Source organism: Chionomys nivalis, chromosome 26 (assembly GCF_950005125.1).
Source record: "Chionomys nivalis chromosome 26, mChiNiv1.1, whole genome shotgun sequence".
NCBI classification, from domain to species: domain Eukaryota; kingdom Metazoa; phylum Chordata; class Mammalia; order Rodentia; family Cricetidae; genus Chionomys; species Chionomys nivalis.
Genome location: NC_080111.1, coordinates 21,400,871 through 21,420,632, shown reverse-complemented (window position 1 = coordinate 21,420,632; position 19,762 = coordinate 21,400,871). Strand labels below are relative to the sequence as shown.

The window sequence follows — 19,762 nt, the reverse complement described above, 5'->3', positions numbered from 1 at the left end:
GAATGGAAGAATATGGTCTAGTCTTGTGTACTTGAGGCTGTGGGATATCCATTCATGTATGTATGAATGTGTGTATGTGTAAACATGTGTATTGTGTATGTAAACATGCATATTTTCTGTAAATGAAATTAAGACATTTGAGTTATGAGTCATTAAAATGAGAAAAAAGCACAAATATGTTGAAGGTAATTATTTTCATTAAATCCAAAACCACCATAATAAGAGAAGAAATAAAAGATTTTTTTCCCATAAAAATGTTTAGTGGGTTCTAATCTAAAGTAAACTGACTTTGGTTGTTGGTTCAAAAACAGCTAAGGAAAGTAACTCAATGTGTCTATCAACAAAGTAACTCAATGTGCCCATCAACAAGGTCGTCATGTCTCTTTTGAAGCATTAATCATTGCATCCCACAGGTTCTCTTTTTTTTCTTTTCACCAAAACCAGGATTTAATTTTTTTTGTTTTTGTATAGTTTAGCTTTGCATTCTATAATATTTTTCTAATGTCTGAACCCTATTACTGTGTTATAAGTGTTATAATAACAATGGAGAAGACGATGCCATTACTCTTGAAAACAATCTGTTTGTTTAAAGTATTATTTTGTTTTATTTTTCATGCCTAAAGTCAATACTGGGATGAGACCGAATATTGTTGTGTGTACCTCTTTAGATACACTTCTTCAATGTACAAGAGGGAATGGGGTTTTATATTGAAAAAAGCTGTCAATGTAACACTAGAAAGTAAACTAATTGTGAAGCCAATGACAGCTATTTACCAAAAATGCCCTAGATCTTAAGTACAAAACAAAATATGGAAAAAGTAGAGCTGAAAACGTGAAGGAATGTTTGTATTGTTTTTGAAGTCTGGATACAAAAGCAACTTCAGATTTTATTTATGGGTACTGTCTTCACAAAATAAAGCTGAGTAGAGCTGTTGCCAAATAATAGCACCAAAAATGTCAGTTCAAAATTCATGCTTTAACAATAATATATCAGCCATGTTTGTGGTTTTTGTTCTTAGTTTTTAGTCTTAAATTCTTCAACCAATGCCACTGCCTACTTTGCTTTGGATCCACATAGTGGTGTCATTTCTAAAACCTCAGAACTTCTTTTGGATTATGAAACAGATCCAAAGGTGAGAATAAGCAGGTTTTTTTTTAAAGAAAAATAACAAATGCCTTTATTTACGGTTTAATCAAAATGTTTGGAATTTACTTAAAATGAAACAAAGCATAAAAAGCCATCCAATTCATCTAGATCAATAGAGATACATTTAAGACCATGTGGAGAAGCACATTTGATGTATTTGTTACAGGGATCTTGGGATGAGGCGTGATTGTCAAGGGCTACCATCCAGTACATTTTTTAGGATGGACAAAGACAGACAGAAGACCAACAGAGAGAAAGTGAAAGTAACGGAAACTGCAAATACTAGGAAAGTGAATATCAGATGTAGCTAGATGGCCTTAATGGTGCGCACAGAAAACCAACTGCCGTAGAGAGAAAGAAGCAAGCAATCTTCCTTAGAGAAGACATCAACTCCCATGAGACCTGGAGGGACCCAGAGCTGTTAGTCTGCCAGGAGTCTCTGGGTCTGACTTCAATTGGATCCCGAGACTTTCCCTTTTAGGAGTCTCTTACCTTCTTCACCACCCAGGTCCTGCCCAGAAATATCCTGTCTGGTGGAGCACGCAGCTTTCCCTAATCCTCCTTAACAATGGTATTTTAATTCTAGCTGCATTCATCTTTAAATTAAATTGAGAATATTTGACATCTATAAGCTTTTCACATTTATTTATTCTTTTACAAAAATTTAAAAATAGATTCTTATACATCTTGACCAGCTCCTCTTTCCTCCAAGCTCTCCCACACCTCCCCTCTCCCCTAGATGTCAACTCTCCCTCCCTGTCCAAAGACAACAACCAAACTTGACAAAACAAGATACAGTAAGATAAGACGAAAACCATCACCTGTATTTATTTTGCAAAGCTTCTTTTATTTATTTTTTTTATGTTCTTTTGATGCACAGTCTGGATGTCCTAGAACTCATTCTATAGATCAGGCTGACCTTGAACTCAGAGAGATCTGCCTGCCTCTGATTGTCTAGTGATGAAATCCACCCAGTGGAAGAGTCCTTAGCAGCTTTCTATGTAAATATTTTAAAAGGCTCTTAATTTTATTTTCTTTCCCCAGATTCTCCTCTCTACTCTGCCCTCCCTTTCTCTTTTTTTATATTAGTGATTTTTTTTATTAAATTTTTTTTAATTAAAAATTTCTGCCTCCTCCCTGCCTCCCTTTTCCCTCCCCCCTCCCCCCACTCCCCACGCCCCACTCCCCTCCCCCTCTCTCTCCGGTCCAAAGAGCAGTCAGGGTTCCCTGAGGTGAGCATCCAAACCGGCTAGGCTCCCACAAAGCCAGTACATGCAGTAAGGTCAAAACTCAGTGCCATTGTCCTTGGCTTCTCAGCAGCCCTCATTGTCCACCATATTCAGTGAATCCGGTTTTATCCCATGCATTTTCAGTTCCAGTGGAGGCATTACCATCCCTGACTTCAAACTATTACAGAGCTTCAGTATTGAAAACAGCTTGGTACTTGCATAAAAACAGAGAAGTGGATCAATGGAATAGAGTAGAAGACCCGGATTTTAACCCACAAACCTATGAACACTTCATTTTTGATAAAGGAGCTAAAAGTATACAATGGAAGAAAGAGAGCATCTTTAACAAATGGTGCTGGCAGAACTGGTTGTCAACCTGTAGAAGAATGAAAATAGATCCATATCTATCACCATGCACAAAACTCAAGTCCAAATGGATTAAAGACCTCAATATCAGTCCGAACACACTGAACCTAATAGAAGAGAAAGTGGGAAGTACTCTACAACACATGGGCACAGGAGACCACTTCCTACGTACAACCCCAGCAGCACAGACATTAAGGGCAACATTGAATAAATGAGACCTCCTGAAACTGAGAAGCTTCTGTAAAGCAAAGGACACTGTCACTAAGACAAAAAGGCTGCCCTCCTTTTCTTAATCCATCTAACTTTTCAAGGAAGGGGAGATAGGATACAAAGATATAAAGGAGAAAAGGAATATAGTCAAATGAGAATTTCGTGGGGTGACTTTCAGTTTCTGCTTACTGATTTGAAATATTCCAGGAGTAGAGGTTTCAGTAAGGGAGGTTCTCATTTAGTGTGTTTTTGAGAAGATTTTTAAATACATATTTAATCTGCATAATGATTACAGAATTAACTTTAATAAATAAAAACTAAAATCAGACTTTTTCAGACTTATTATCTTGTAATATTATATTTCAAAAATGTTGGATTTCTAGAAATCATATTTTTAAAAAATTTTACACATTTAAAATTGATAAAAAACTTTGTTATTGGTATTTTCTGAAAGTGTAATATGTTTCAGATTTCTTTGAACAATGAGAATTAACTCATCATTTGATTTTAGTAATGTAAAAAATTGAATTCAGATATGTTGCTATAATGTAATAAAGTGATGTTTAAAATACAACCTAAAATATATGATAGTTAGAAGACAGAAATATTGGTGAAATGTATGTATATATATATATATATATATATATATATATATATGAGATAATCCTTTCAACAAATGTTAAGGTGATTAGGGATGGAAAAGGTTTGTGTTTCCAGTTTTTATCATTTAATTCATGAAGCATTATTTTTAATGTAAAGGAAGATGTATGTCTCATGTCCTCAAAAGAGAAAAGAGCTAAAACATTCTCTCGTTTGTTCTTAGCTTTTCCAGTTGGTCATCGCTGTGAGAAGTAGGGACAGCGTGTCCCTGGAGTCATGCGTTGGCACCATCACTATAAACATCCAGAATGTTAATGACGAGAGTCCTGTTCTGATGTAAGCAAGGCTTAATCTAAATATTTAAATGTTTGATTAACCATTGAAACTTTTTTATTGCAGAACAAATATCAATGTCTTATTATGTTTTCATTGCAAAATTTCTTATAATGTCAGTGTGGCCTAGATGCTCTTCTTTCACGTCCGCTAAAGAGATAAACTCCATTCGTATTTTGTTCTTGAAACCACAGAAAGTGATCATATTTTTCATGGAATAGAAATCACAATTTTCTGCTTCTGCTATTTATGATTAATAAGAACAGTAATATAGAAATGAACATGGATAATGGTCATAATTTGAGATCAATATGGCTACTAGAGAATTGGGGCAGTAAATAGTTTGCCATGGATATTTGTCCAAATATATAGGAAAGCTGTTGCTGAAGTGTTTATGGCATTTTCCCTTCTGTTATGATTTATAATATCTCAATCAGGTGAAGGAAGAAAGGAAGAGAAGGGATGAAATATTAAGTGGTGTGTAAATACATCCACAATGGCTACTGTATACACAGCAACTTTCAGGTCATTTGAATTCGGGGCTGTACGTTGTCACAAAAGTGTACCTCGTGAAATTTCAAATATTTTCCCTGTGACATAGATGGAAAGAGACATTTGTTTACGTCAAGTTCTAAGAACTTCTCCTTTGTCCCATAGATACAGACCAGATGCACCTATAAATATTAATGAAAATCTGCCTGTTGGAACAAAGTTGGCCAAGTTCACGGCAACAGACAGAGATATAGAGGATGTCGTACATTATGAATTTATAGGTACACAGAAAGCCTTTGCTATAGATGAAGGTATAATAATTTTTATGGCTAACCATTTCAGAAAGCATGCTATACGTTATTTTATTCATTAAACTAAGCTCTGAAGTCATTATAGCTGGATGAAATGATATTCAAAATACGTAGGAAAGCACTTAGCATATTTTTATGACGGAAACGGTAATCCCTCCTTCCTTGTTAGGAGTATTCTCTGTGTCATTCTGCCCTGCAGACTTTTCGCCCATTCAGATATGTGAGTTTGGGCTGGAAACGTATTTAATGACCTTTCTCTGAGAAACCAATTTTCCCATGGAAAACAGAATGTTAGCTATCATAAATGGAATATCCATTTTATGTCATCCATTCTTGTAAGTACATTACACGCATAAAAGTCACTGGGTTTTTCCTGTATCAGTCTCCATCTGAAATGGAGTCCTGGGAGGAGCTTTTCTTTCTACCTCCTATCACCATGGAAGAGATCAGAGGCAGGGCCTTATAAATGCCCTCTTACTGAGCTGCTCAAATCCCCAGCCTAAACACATACAATGAAGTTCTGTGTGGTAGATAAACTTGAGTTCAGGCTGTGAGTCAGACACTTCTAACTGTAAATGGACCTCGGGATACACAGGATAAACTTGAGTTTAGGCTGTGAGTCAGACACTTTGGACTGTAAATGTTTCTCAGATACACAGCGATTTCTGTGTCTTTGACAACCTAGGCATGAGGTTAGAACATGGAGAAAAGAAATATTTCTCTTCATTTTAGGAGGAAACATACTGACCCACACACGAACTGAATACAATTAAACGTGCACTTCCCATTGTTATCGATGCAAAGATTCCCATGGAGTGTAGAATGGACAGGAAGGTGGCCCATAAAAGGGATGCAAGCGGTGCAAGGCAGAGCCTATGCAGAGAGGCAGAGCATGCGCAAAGGCTGGGTTCTTCTTTCTGGGATGTGCCTCATAAAAATGGAAAGTGGGAAATTTGGATGAAATGAACTAAAATTGACAGCATCAGAATGAACTTAAGTTTTTAATACATGCATTTAGAAAACTCAAAAGATAAATGGATTTATTTATTTAGTTTTTGACCACCCAGGCTGACTAAAACGACATGACAAGGAGTGCTTCTAAACTAGGTCTTTTTAAAATTAAAACATTGAGAAAATCAGTGAAGTATGTTGGAGAATACCTCGGTTTGGGAAATGCAAATTCTATCAGAATGAACTTTTAGGTCGTGCACTTAAGCTGTTTTTGTTCAGAAGTTCCACAAACTTCTGATTATTTACAAATACAGTCACCATAAAAATAACCACAATGGAGAGAGGGGTAATAGCTTTTAAAGGAAGAGAAAGTACTTAGATCATATTTAAAAATTCCCGAAAAAGAAAAGAAAAAAAAATTCCCGAAAAAGTCAGTAAAAAACAAACATGGCTAATACTCAAACTTCATGTTATTTTCTGGCCTTCCTGGACACCTACATGCTCTTCACCCCTACCCCTCTCTACAACTTCACATAATTATAAACAAATAAGTAAGTCCTTTAAAATGTTGGTATCTGGAAAAACAATGACTCCACAGAGAAGCTGTCGTGAGAGACAGGTAAGGGATAAAGAGGTCATCCTGCTGGAGATTTACCAGCACCACAGAGACATACATCAGTACTTTACACACCTATAGTTTGTAAATCAGCATCTACCCTTAAAGCTTGCATGCGCTGCAAGTACAGATGCAATACAAATATTTAGGAAGTTAATTCCCACCTGAAACACCCCTTTTGCTTTTTGTTGTTGTTTGCTTTCCCAACACCACCCTTTCTAGAACCCCCAGTTTTCCTCCCGCCTGCCCTGTCTTCACTCTCCCACATTCTTTCTCAGCTTCACTGTTTCCCACTGAAGTTGTCATGATGTCCCATGAGACGACCCGTGTAATACAGGTGGCTTCCATCTTCTGTCATACATTCAACAGCTTTCTCTCACAATTGTGACTTGTTTGGAACTTCATTAGGTGGGCAACTGACCTTTATTTTATCCCTAGGGGTACTCTATTCATGTCATGACTTTAATGCATATCTCCTTTATCTCGTGGTTGGCAAACACATCCATATGCCTACCTTTCAGACTTGGGAGATGTCACTGTGGCCTACCCTTTAGACTATGAAGATGAAACAACCCCGAAATCTTGGGTATTGTATATTAGAGTTTATGACAGTGAGCGAACACATTCAACAACTGGGACACTCACAGTGATTCTGCAGGATATCAATGACAACCCTCCACGATGCTCACAGGACATTTACGTGTAAGTCACGTCACTGATCGTTGGGTCTTCATGTATTTGTAGAGAGAAGACATAGTAAAAATAAGTGAGGGGCCACCAGTTATCCTAGAAGAGAGGTAGGAGCCTCTCGTTCTTTTCTTACTTTCTCCTCACATGTGGCACAGCCTGTGCTTTTAACTGTTTAGACAAATTGACTTGCTTCATTTGTTGACACAAAGGTAAAAATCAATACTGAAATTCTCCAAAATCTAGAATGTCTAGAAAGCCAACATGATTCCAGATATGGAATGCATACAGAAAACCCATGGAAAAGTTAGAAATTTGTATTTACAGTGTTTAAACAGCAAGTAAAGAATAAAGCTAACTATTTACAGTCTTATACAGGCAAACAGTTTTATAGGCTGAAGAGTGAACACTCCTGACCCCTGGAAATTTTTACTTTGAGTGCACAAACAGTGTTTTCATACCTTGCGATGGGGTTAGGGTAGCCTTCCCTTGAATAATTTGTCTCTCCCTTAAAAAAGACCTTCAGTATAAATAATGCAGACATGTCTTGATCACTTACAAGTAATAGGACACAGTACCAGCCTCCACCTAAAATGAATAGGTCTACTCTGTGGAGTTGTAAAAGTCAATGCCTGTGGTCTGACAGATGTGAGTTACTGATTATTGCTGGAGGCCTGGGAGAGTGGCAGGGGAGAAACAGAGGTTCTGGGAGGCTAATACACAGTACAGTGACTATAGACAACTATTACACACTGTGTTTTGCCACAACTTAAAGAGTACAGCTTGGAAGTTTTCACTCTAAACCTGAGGAGGATTAAACTGTCATTGTTCAGTATATTTCCTCTTGTTAAATTTGCTGTTCAGAAATCTCGCATAAGAGCAATGCCATTTCCCCCGGTCTCATCATAAATACTAAATCATGTCTTAGGCAATTTTTCATGGATACTATAAAATACTTGTTGTCAAAATGGCTATTTAAATTATGAGCACAACATTTCAAATGATGCATTATATTAAATTTAATTGTCTGTTTAAATCAAGTTCAATGAATTATACTTTTTCTCATTGCAGAATTGAACTTCCTGAGAACATCCCAGTTGACACCACCTTAGTGTCCCTAACTTGTACAGATCGGGATGGAACTGTTCCCAACAACAACATATCTTATCATTTGATTAAAGATACATTTTCAAACAGAACCTTTACTCTTACAAACAGTGAATTGAAAGTAAGTATCATACTCTGACTGTGGCCCTGTGATTAACCTGAGATAGAAAGAAATGTATTTTTATTATTATAAACTTGTTAATGAATTGCAGTAGTTCAAATAGCTGATGGCAGAATTTGTTCCTGAGTTTTCAACTGAACCTTAAATTGCTGAAAGCCTAGCTTGCTTCAGGATGAGTGCTGGAATGCAATTTTCACCACCAGTACTGAACTCAGAAGGTTATTAATTTCTTAGAACAATAGTTTTAGGTTAAATATTGTGTATTCATTTGGAATGTGCTGAAATACCTTTGATAAATAAGTTAAATATGTTTTTAGCAGAGACTATGAATAGAACAGAGATGCCCATTTTATTTTTGTATATTGTAGCATGCAGCAGCTCAAATATTTTCACTAATTAGGTGTGTGTGTGTGTGTGTAGAGAAAAACAGATAGACAGATATATGAGTGTGTGTGTGTGTATGTGTGTGTGTTTTATTTCCAATACAATTGAAGTATTGAGTTATACTTTTGAAGTATAAGTCAGGCTAAATATAGTTACATTCATACATTTTAAAAGTAGGTTAGGCATAATAAGGTTAGGTATTGTGCTCAACAGTAATTAAATGCAGCTCATCAGAACAACTGCTCATAAACAGCCCAAAGTTCTCTGCAGGAGTAAGATGGAAGTAACTTGCATGTTTTCATCTTGTTTTGATATGGATTCCATTGTATTGACCATTCAGGATACATTTCATGCAAACCCCTATTGTTCTTGTGCCTTCATATGCTGTGAATGAATTGCAGAGAATCACATTCATCATCTTAAATCAGATGTCTTCCCATTTTGAGATTTGTACTGTGCATCCAGATAGAAAACCCACCCATCCCTTTCTGTGCCTCCATTGCATGTATTTGTGTACAGTTTCAAAGTTTCTGGAGACTTTTCTCATATGTATCCATTTCTGACATTTCTGCCCTTTGTCACATTCACACGTTTCTCCTTGGATTTTCTCAACATTTCTTGTCTGTCACTCTGTGGCACTACTTAAACATTTCAAATGTCCCTAGATAGACAGTGAAAGAACACATTACAATATCAAATGAGTGTCTGGAACTTCTCTACTACTGGTTAGATATCTATTAATTTTTGACTGAATTCATGATGGAGAAAACTGTAGGTGTTTGTTGGGTATTGCAACACATTTCTTCCAAAAGTCTTAAGGTGATATTTCATACCTGGAAATGTGGATGTGATCACAATATGAAATCTTGGCAATCTAAGTCTTTCTATAAGTTGATAATGTTAGAAAAATACAATATAAATATTTTAGAAAATATGAAAATGGTGGAAATGTTTACAATTCTTTGAATTATTTCTGGTCAAGGAATTCTAATGGGGATACAAAATATATGAACAAACAACGAAATTACTGTTTTGAGTTTTTTCTAATTTTTACTAATTTCCTGAAAACAATCATATACAATTTACAGGAGTAAAACCATTTAATCAAATATAACAAGCTAAACATTCTGATTGATTACACAATTCTCTTTTCTTTATTTTTTTACCAATTGGTATATAATTAGAATAAGAACAATAGTTCTTTCCTCAAAGGGTAATTAGGTTTGAAAGGTTATTAAAATGCCTGAATTCTTATCCTTCTCCAAGGAAGGGAAGAGAAACCAGTGAAAGAAAATGGCACAAATTTAATATTTAATGAATTAAATATAATTATAGAAATATAGAAAGAAAATATGCATTGATTTCCAACAATACTCAACTCTTTAGCAAGAAGATCATAATTTACATATAAAGTGTTTAAATGTAAAACTAAAATCTATTAACTGTTAGATAACCAAAAAGTGGTATATATGTTATAGAAAGATGAAAGACAGTTTTATCAATTATTCAAAACTAAGCTTAAGAGCACTCACTAAAAATTTATATGAAAATAATAAATACGGTTTTAGTAGGAGCCAGTGGGGTCAAGGACGCCAGGAAACACAGCCCACAGAATCAACTAAGTAGCAGCGCTCTTAGGGGCTCACAGAGACAACCATGAAGCCTGCATGGCTCTGCCCTAGGTCTTCTGCATATCTGCTGTGATTGGTTAGCTTGGGGTTCTTGTGGGACTTCTAAGATTGAGCTCTTAGGACCCTTTCCTCCTACTGGTTTGCTCATCCAGCCTTGATATGCAGGGCTGTGCTTAGTCTTAATTCCTCTTGCTTTGCCACGTTCAGTGGACAGCCCTGGGAGAACTGCTGTTTTTCTGAAGGCAAATGGAAGAAGAATGGATCTGGGAAAGAAGGGAAGTGGGTGTGGGGGACTGGTGGGAGGGGAGGAAGTGGAGACTGCAGTCAGGATGTATTTTATGAGAGAAGAAGAAAGAAAAAGGAAAATTTATATAATACATTTTGATGAAATTACTTCCTTTATCCCTCTCCCCAAAGCCTCTCCACTACTCATCCAGTTTCAGTGTTTTTCTTTCTCACCCAAAATCAAACAAAACAAAGTAAAAACAAACAAACAAACAAAAATTTATCAAAGAAACAAATAAAACAAAAAAATCCAAAACAAACAAACAAACAAATAAAAAAGAAATAAAAGCTGCCCCTTCACACCCAAACAAAGCCACAGGTGAGGTATGTTTCATGTGGGTCAAGGAATCCTCTACCATAGCCCTGTCCTGGAGTACAATTGACATATGCAGCAACATCCCATGATTTTTTTTCCCTTCCCAGTACATATCAATTGCATACAACTTGTTAGTTAGCATGGAAATTTGTATCTACGTCCCGTTCTCATTGCTGAGGTTTCGTGTGGATCCTTGCTCGCCATCTCAACTCTGGTTATTTTGATTCAAACGACATTTCTACAGCTTAAAAGGCACGTCCACATACAAGGGAAATATTTAATATTTGTCTTTGGGTGTCTTCTGGGTTGCCTCATTCACAATGACTGTTTTTAGTTCTATGTATTTACCTTCAAATTTCATAATTTAATTTTTTAGGAGGTGAATAGTATTCCATAGTATAATGTACAACATTTTCATTATCTATACTCATTCTTTGGACATTTAGGCTGTTTGCAATTTCTGACTGTTATGATGAGAGCAGCAATGAGCATGGGTTAGCAAGTGTCTTTGTAGGACGATGTACACTCCTTTGAATATATGCCCGAGAGTGGCAGGATCTTGTAGTAGAGCAATTTACAGTGTTTTAATTGTACAATTCTGCATTCCCACCAGCAATGACTAAGTGCTATCCTGGGCTTGCAACCATCTCAATGTGTTCTGTTGCTAGTTTTATTGATTCTGGCCATGCTGACCAGGGGAAGATAAAATTACAAAGTAGTTCTAATTTGCATTTCCATTATAGCCAAAAATGCTGAACATTTTGAAAATCTGTCTCAGCCGTTTGTGGTTAATCTTTTGAGAATTTTCTGTTTCGTTCTCTAACAAATTTTTAATTGAATAAATTCCTTGATGTACAGGTTTTAAATTCTTTATATATTCTAGAAACTAACCTTCTCTCAGATGTACAACTAGTAAATATTTATTCCTGCTCTATAGGTTGCCATAAGTCTTGAATGATGGTGCCTTTGCTATATGCATAAGCCTTTGCATTTTAAATAAAGATTTTAATAATTGGTCTTTTTCTCTTTCTTTTTATATTTTTGTTTGTTTTTCTAACTATTTACTTATTGAATTTTTGAGACAAGATTCCCCTGTAGCTTTGGAGCCTGTCCTGGAACTCATTCTGTAGACTAGGCTGCCCTTGAACTCACAAAGATTCACCTGCCTCTGCCCCTCCCCCCTAGTGCTTGGATTTTAAAGATGTCTGCCACCACTGCCCAACTATTGTTCCTTTTAACTAATTAATTAATTAACTTTATGTCCCAGCTAAAGTTTCACTTCCCTCCTCTCCTCCTAGTCCCTCACACTGCTCCCTTCAGTTTTTACCTCCAATCCATTCCTCCATTTCTGCTTAGGAAAGGGCAGGGCTCCCATGAGTATCAAGAAACTGAGCATATCAAGTTGCAGTAAGACTAAGTACTTTGGACTGGAGAGACAGCTTAGCAGTTAAGTGCACTGGCAAATCTCCCAGAGAAGTGGAGTTCAATTTCCAGCAATCACTCAAAACCATCTGTAGTGGGGTTTGATACCCTATATTGGCACAATAATAGAATAATGTAGTCGGAGGCTGTTCAGTCATTCCCAGCCACTTGGACCTAAAATAATTACATAGAAACTACATTATTTAAAGCACTGCTTGGCCTATTAGCTTATGTATTCTTCTAGCCAGCTCTTATATCTTAAATTAGCCCAATTCCATTATTTTATATCAAACCATGAGGCTTGTGGTTTACCCGTAAAGTTCCCAGGCTTCTGTCTCCTTTGGTGGTGACTATATGGCTTCTCACTGACTCTGCCTACTTTCTCCCAGCATTCAGTTTAGTTTTCCCACCTAGCTTTAATCTGTCCTATCACAGGGCAAAGAAGATTCTTTATTCATTAACCAATAAAAACAACACATATAGAGAAGGACTTCCCACATCAGAGTAATTATATACATTAAATAAATAAATAAGCTACAAAAAGATAGCTTCTCATATTAAATGTCAAATATTAAAAATATACCTTTAAAAAGCAGGTCTAATCACCTCCCCATGTATTACAGCTGGGCAACAATACTCAGGAGGAGGAGGAAGTTCCCAAAAGCCAGTAAAAGTGACAGAGACAAAGCTACAGAAAAATCCGGTCTCAAAAAAGCAAAACCAACCAACCAAGCAAGCAAGCAAACAACCAACCAACCAACCAAACAACAACAACAACAAAAAAACCCAGAGTCAGAGACAGCCCCTCTGCCCACTTTTAGGAGTTCCACAAAAAGACCAAGCACATATGTTCAACTGTCACATATGTTCAGAGGGCGTAGGTCAGTCCCATGCAGGCTCCCTGGTTGTCCATTCAGTCTCTGTGAGCCCCTATGAGCCAAAGTTAATTGGTTCTGTGAGTTTTCTTGTGCTGTTCTTGACTCCTCTGTCTCCCACAATCCTTTCTGGCCCTCTTCTGCACGATTCTCCGAGCTCCACGTAATTTTTGACTGTCGATCTGTATCGATCTCCATCAGTTGCTGGATGAAGACTCTGAAAACAGTTGAACTAGGCATCAGTCTATGCTTAAAGCAAAATATTCTTAGACATCATTACAGTGACATTGTTTTCCTCCAGTTATGTTTGGTTCTAGCCTAGGTCTCTGGTTATTCAGCTTATGGATCATGGCACTCCAGGCAGTGTCGGGTGTGGGCTTACTCTCCTGGCATGGGTTTTAGGCTAGAGTGGTCACTGGTTGGCCACTCCCTCAATCTCTAGGCCACCCATACCCCAGCATATCCCATCACCGGACAGTCTAAAGGTCAACGATGATGTGGCTAGGTTGGTTTCCCACTCCCCCCACTTGAAGTCTTGCCTGGTCAAGGGAGCCGGCCATTCAGGCTACCTTTCTGCTATTGCTAGGAATATTAGCTGGGATGATCCTTGTGGATTCAGAGGAGTTTTCCTTATACCATGTTTTTACCTAACCTCCCCTCCCCTTCTATTAAGCTCTTTGAGTCCTCTTCCCCTCCATATCCCTTCCAACCTGATTGCTCATGTTTCCATCCCCACCTGCCTGCAATAGTAAAATATCTTCTATTTCCCATTCCCAGGGAAATCTGGGCTTTCTGTCATGAGCCCTCCTTTTCACCTAGCTTCTCTGGGTGTGTGGATTGTAGCACAGTTGCCTGTTATTTTGCAGCTAATATCCACTTTTGTGTGAGTACATACATATCTTGTTTGTCTTTCTGGGTTTGTTTTACCTCACTCAGGATGATTTTTTCTAGTTCCATCCATTTGCTTTTAAACTCCCTGGTGGCATTGTAATTTTATTTATTTATTTATTTTGTTTTTGAGACAAGGTTTCTCTGTAGCTTTGGTGCCTGTCCTGGAACTAGCTCTTGTAGACCAGGCTGGCTTCAAACTCACAAAGACCTGCCTGCCTCTGCCTCCCCAGTGCTGGGATTAAAGGCATGTGCCACCATAGTGTCATTGTTTTTAACATCTGAGTAATACTCTATTGCAAAATGTGCCACGTTTTCTTTATCCATTCCTCAGTTGAGGGACATCTAGGTTGTTTCCAGGTTTGGGCTATTACAAATAAAGCTGCTATAAACATACTTAAGCAAGTGTCTTTGTGATATGATTAAGCATTCTTTGGGTATAAATCCAAGAGTGGTATAACTGGGTCTTGTGGTCCCAGTTATCAGAGAAACAGTTGCATTTTCTTCCAAAGCAGTTGTACAAGTATGTACTTCCATCAGCAATGGAAAAGTGTTCTCTTGCATCACATCCTCTCCAGCATGAGCTGACATTTGTGTTTTTAATCTTACCCATTCAGACAGCAGTAAGATGGAATCTCAGAGTCATTTTGTGTAGCATCCGTGCTACTAAGTGTGCTACGCTCCTGTGGCACCTGTACTATGTGTACTACGGTACTACGCTGGTAGCTAATACCTGTTCTAGGGATGGTTAGTGAGCTGGGAAAGGGGCTGGAGATTTAAACATGTACACACACAGACAGAAACACAGGGACACAGGTCATCCTTGAATTCCCCAAGAATGCCCCCTTTATTGTGTTCCAGGGAAGCTTATATAGGGATCCTTAACTGATAGCCATGCCCTAGCCAAACCCACCAGAAACCACTCCACTGCCATCAGGAACTCCTGAGGGTCTCATGCTCAGAGAAGCTGCAAACACAGGAAAAACAAGCTGTTTTGCTTAGAGCAGCTGCAAGCATAATAAGTTGTTTACAAGAAATTTAGGGTCTGGGGGTCCACAGTCCCCAATAAATTTTGATTTGCATTCCCCTGGTGGCTAAGGATGTTGAACATCTCCTTAAGTTTTTCTAAGTCAGTTGATATTCTTCTGTTGGGAATTCTTTGTTCAGATTTGTACTTCATTGTTTAATTGGATTGCTTTAGTTTGATGATATCTAGTTTCTTGAGTTCTTTGCATATTTTAGAAATCAGTCCTCTCTTGGATGTGAAGTTTGTGAAGGGTTTTACTCATTTCATAGGCTGCCATTTTGTTCTATTGGTGGTGTCCTTTGCCTTACAGAAACTTTGCAGTTTCATGAGGTCCCAATTACTAAGTTGTGTTCTTAGTGCCTGTGCTATTTGTGTTCTGTTCAGAAAGTTGTTTAGTAACAAAGCCACATAGTATTGGCATTAAAAAGCAGACATGTGCATCAATGGAATATAATTGAAGACCCATATGTAAATTCACACACTATGGACAACTGATTTTCAAAAAGAAGTCAAAATTATACAATAGAAATAAGGAAGCAACTTCAACACATGGTGCTGGTTTAACTGGAGGTAGCATGTAAAGAACACAAAGAGATCCATATCTCACCCTGCACAAAATTCAAGTCCAAGTGAATCAAAGTCACAACATAAATCCAAATACACTGAATCTCATAGACGAGAAAGTGTGAAATAGCCTTGGGCACCTTGGCCCAGGAAATAAATTTTCTTTCAATTTTACATTTTTCAAGATGTAAAGAAATGGATTTTGTAGTTTGGAGGAAAATAAAAATTCTATTCTTTACTTCTTGTCATTCAGGAATATTGAAATCTCAAACCTTGAATCTGAGAGTCATAATTCTCTAATGGCCTTCAGTGTTATTGCTGTCATGCATAGGATTTCTATAATGTTTGTACTAGCCTTGGTTATTTTCTTACAGTATCTATAATTCCTTTCCGTGTTCATTTTATTTTTACTTTTGGTATGATAAAACACAAATAGGCTTACCAGAGGGAATAATTTTAGTGGAGCACAACCATTATGAATTAACTGAGTTATTGACGCTACTGCCTTTGATGTTACTTATTTCACATGCCCTTATCTACTTAGAACACAGACTATAAAATTTTAACAGTGGCTTCAGTTCAGATGCCACCTAATATCTTCATTAATTTCTAAAGAAACTCCTTCTCTTCCAGTTGGTTAATGTTCATAGCTTTTTATTTTTGTAAGTCTTGGAAAATTGTGGAATCTTTAAAAAAGCAATGTGTTTCTGTGCCAACTAATCACTTGAATGCTACACACAATTTTCCGGAATAATTAATGTTTATTGTTAGGAAAAATAGCTAATATGGACACGGGTATGGCACGGAAAGGACCTCAGATAAGCTGGAGAGGCCAGCAGCAATCACATGCTTTCCTTATGCTCTCGGAAAGTCTCAGATGAAGTCTAGGCTGTGAGCACTGTGAGGATTATATGATTACACAAGATATGTGGATGGAAGACTTTTAGATGGCTTTGCCTGTGTATTTACTGTTATTAAACATTCTGATGACATCCTGTCTGCCCTGTGCACCCATCCTAGGAGAGTGAAGCTATAGGACAAAAACATGGCATGCTCAGACCCCTTAGGAGAGTCATCTTCAAGTTTTGTATTGGCTTGGTTTTAAACTTTTTAGTTTAGTCTTGTTTTTTGAGATATTATCCTCGTTAATTCTATTCAGGATTTAACTCGTTTTTAGAAAAAAGGACATAAATTTATTGTAATGTCATTGCAAACATCTTAGATGCACAACTGTAATTTCAGATGTCCCTCAACTTAATATCAATTAAGTTCTAATTTAACCATTTCTAAATTGAACATTTCATAAGTTGAAAGTCCATTTTCTGTAAGTGATAGTTCATCATATTTTAGCACCATAGTGTGCTGCAGAAAAGTAGGATTTTTCTCATGATGCCATGGCTGATGGAGGGCTGGGTGCACTCTCCTGAGCAGCTTTGTAGAGATAGCTAGCCAGGAACAGTTCAAACTTTCCTGTGGAAGCCAGTGTCTAAGCGCATCCTTGAACACCTGAAATACAACTTTTCTTGGTTGCACTGCAACTGTGAAGTAAGTGATGATCTCAACCAGATTATTGTTAAGAAATGAGTGCATGCATTTTTAGTATTTTCTCTGTTTGTTTCTCTTTGAAACAATATCACTTTAAAAATGCTCGCCCGAATAAAGTATTTGCCTAAAATAAAGTATTGCCTGAATAGAATAAAAGTACATTTATTATAATTAATTACATATGTTTTAAATTTTTGGTATGGTTACTTTTTAAGCTAAAATTACATACGTGGCTTGCCCTTGTAGCTCATAGGATATTCAACTAGACTGTAGTATTGTACTGTACACTTTTATTTAATGGTTTACTATCTTTTCTCTGGATCCATAATTGGCAAAATTGTCGTGTACTCAAAACAAAACTGAAAACATGTTATTTTTCATTTGCAGATTGGGCCTACACATCTAGATTATGATAATACTGTTTTTGCAGGAATGGACTTTAAATATACATTGTTTGTAAGAGTCTCTGATGAAGGAATTCCCATGCTCTCAAGTAAGAAATTGTAACTTCAATATGTTAAAATAGTTTGAATTAAATAAGATACATAGCATCTTAAATATTAGTTCTTAGATTTTGTTATAGTTAAAAATGTTCTAATTATAAGTTATAATATTGCATTAAATATACTTAAATTAGCTTACTTAGTTCATGTATATCATTATTTAAAAATTAAAAGCCAACATAAAACTAGAATTAGGTTGAAATAATGCTTCTCAAATGTTAAATACAGAACTTTGCAGTCACTTGAAAACTAACATAATATCCTTATAATATTTGCATGTTTAAAATATTGAGCAAAGAATCAGTTTATTCTACATTGGATAATATTACAAATTTGTCAATAAAGTATTTTTGTGCTAAACTTAGTTTTAAGTACTTTATAACAAAGTAAATAATTTACTAATAAAACATAAATATGTTTATGAAATCTACACATATAATATGTAGTATATGTTTGAAGAAAAAAAATAAGAATTATTGAAGAGGCCATATCATCGCTCTATTTACTCTCATGAACTTTTTCTCCATAGCAATCATTAGAATCATATTAAGAGTGAACCGTATAAATGAATTTAATCCTATTGGAACTATGATGTCATTCACCTTCAGTGTATTTGAAAATAGCCCAATTGACACACTAGTTGGAAAAATTACGTATACCGACGGAGACTGGCCATTTAACAATGTACAATATACCATTGTGGGAGGCAACTTTGGAATACCACCCAAATTTTACATTGAACCAGATACAGGTAATTGTAAAAGCAATGATATTATATATAACAAAAAGGAGAATAGGTTTTCTCCAGGGCCAAGCCCCTGATAGGTTTCCTAATCCTAAGTGGTCAACTTTAAACACATGTACATACAGGTAACACTAATTGGATTCAGTAGATTGTATACAAACAGATGTATTTGTGTATGTATGCACATATGTATATGTATATAAATCTATATAAGTGCAATACGTAAGTATGTATTTATGTGCAACAATAATAATTATAAAAGAAAAGGTTATAAACTCGAGAGGGATATGGAAGGAGTCAGAGGAACAATAGCAAAAGGTTTAAAAGACACTAACACAGTGTAGAAGTTAAAATGAAAAAGAAGCATCTCATTTGGAAGGCAGCTTATTTAGAAACATGGAATGAAAACTTATCATCAGAAGCCTTCCCTTGAGCCATATAGTGCTCACCTTGCTTTGTTAACTACATCCATAATTCTTAGCCACCACAGAGGGAGCACCCAGTCTTTGATCTTTGATATATTGAAGCGCAGAAAGCCTTCGCACACATGTTCTTCCAAATGCCTAAGAAGGTACAGTAGGTGACTAATGCAGGAATTAACATCTGGCATGATTCGACTGTGGAAGCAAGGATATGAAAATGTAACAAAAATCAATTATATCGTGCAAATTCTATTTTCTACTGTAACAAAGACTTCATTTCTATAGGTTATAATATGGCATTGATTGAGACTGTTAAGTGATACCTAGGTAACAACCTTTTCCCCTGTTTTGTTTTAGGAATGATAAAGTTATTGGATTCCCTAGACAGGGAAGCAGTTTCTCAGTATAAGATAGCTGTGAGAATCACAGATGTGGCCAATGATGCCCTCCCTGACCCTCTCAGGCAGAGAAGCGCTACTGCTCAGGTGACCGTTCATGTTCTGGTAAGGATGCATCAACGCTGGAGGTGTTTTTGACACTTAAGAGACAGACGTACTCTCAGAACATGAGAAGACGGGATAGTTGGGAATGGTTGGTAGAGTCTTTCGATGCTGACCTAAGTTCACAGTGATATGTGTGGTCTCTCTACTTTTTAATTGCAATGAACAATGGTAAAACTGTCAGTACATGCAAAATACTGTGTTAATGAATCACAAATCAGAATTTGTATGAAGAAAGAGCCTGGTATCACAAGTTGCACTTAATTTATTAGAAATTTAACTGTATAACACAATATTTTTGTAAACATATAAACATAGTTAAACGATTTTGGAGGCTACTCTGATGTACTTTAATTTGGGTATTTGTTCATCTTAGTGTATTTTCCATATCTTACTTTTGGTGTGGGATTACCTTCATATTTTACGTAGTAGAGGCTAACATATCAGTCAGAGTTTCATAGCATGAAGTATAGACACAAAGACTT

The 19,762-nt window shown here is 36.5% G+C and overlaps 1 protein-coding gene across 1 annotated transcript in view; it reads left to right on the top strand.

Moving 5' to 3' along the window:
- LOC130866771 (cadherin-related family member 3-like) overlaps positions 1-19,762 on the top strand; it is a 108,056-nt gene that overhangs the window by 39,908 nt on the left and 48,386 nt on the right. Inside the window, exons 12-18 of the mRNA XM_057758347.1 lie at positions 3,776-3,888; positions 4,543-4,688; positions 6,777-6,957; positions 8,014-8,170; positions 17,495-17,600; positions 18,140-18,361; positions 19,135-19,280. Coding sequence (XP_057614330.1) covers positions 3,776-3,888; positions 4,543-4,688; positions 6,777-6,957; positions 8,014-8,170; positions 17,495-17,600; positions 18,140-18,361; positions 19,135-19,280 — 1,071 coding nt within the window. The remainder of the gene's footprint in view (positions 1-3,775; positions 3,889-4,542; positions 4,689-6,776; positions 6,958-8,013; positions 8,171-17,494; positions 17,601-18,139; positions 18,362-19,134; positions 19,281-19,762) is intronic.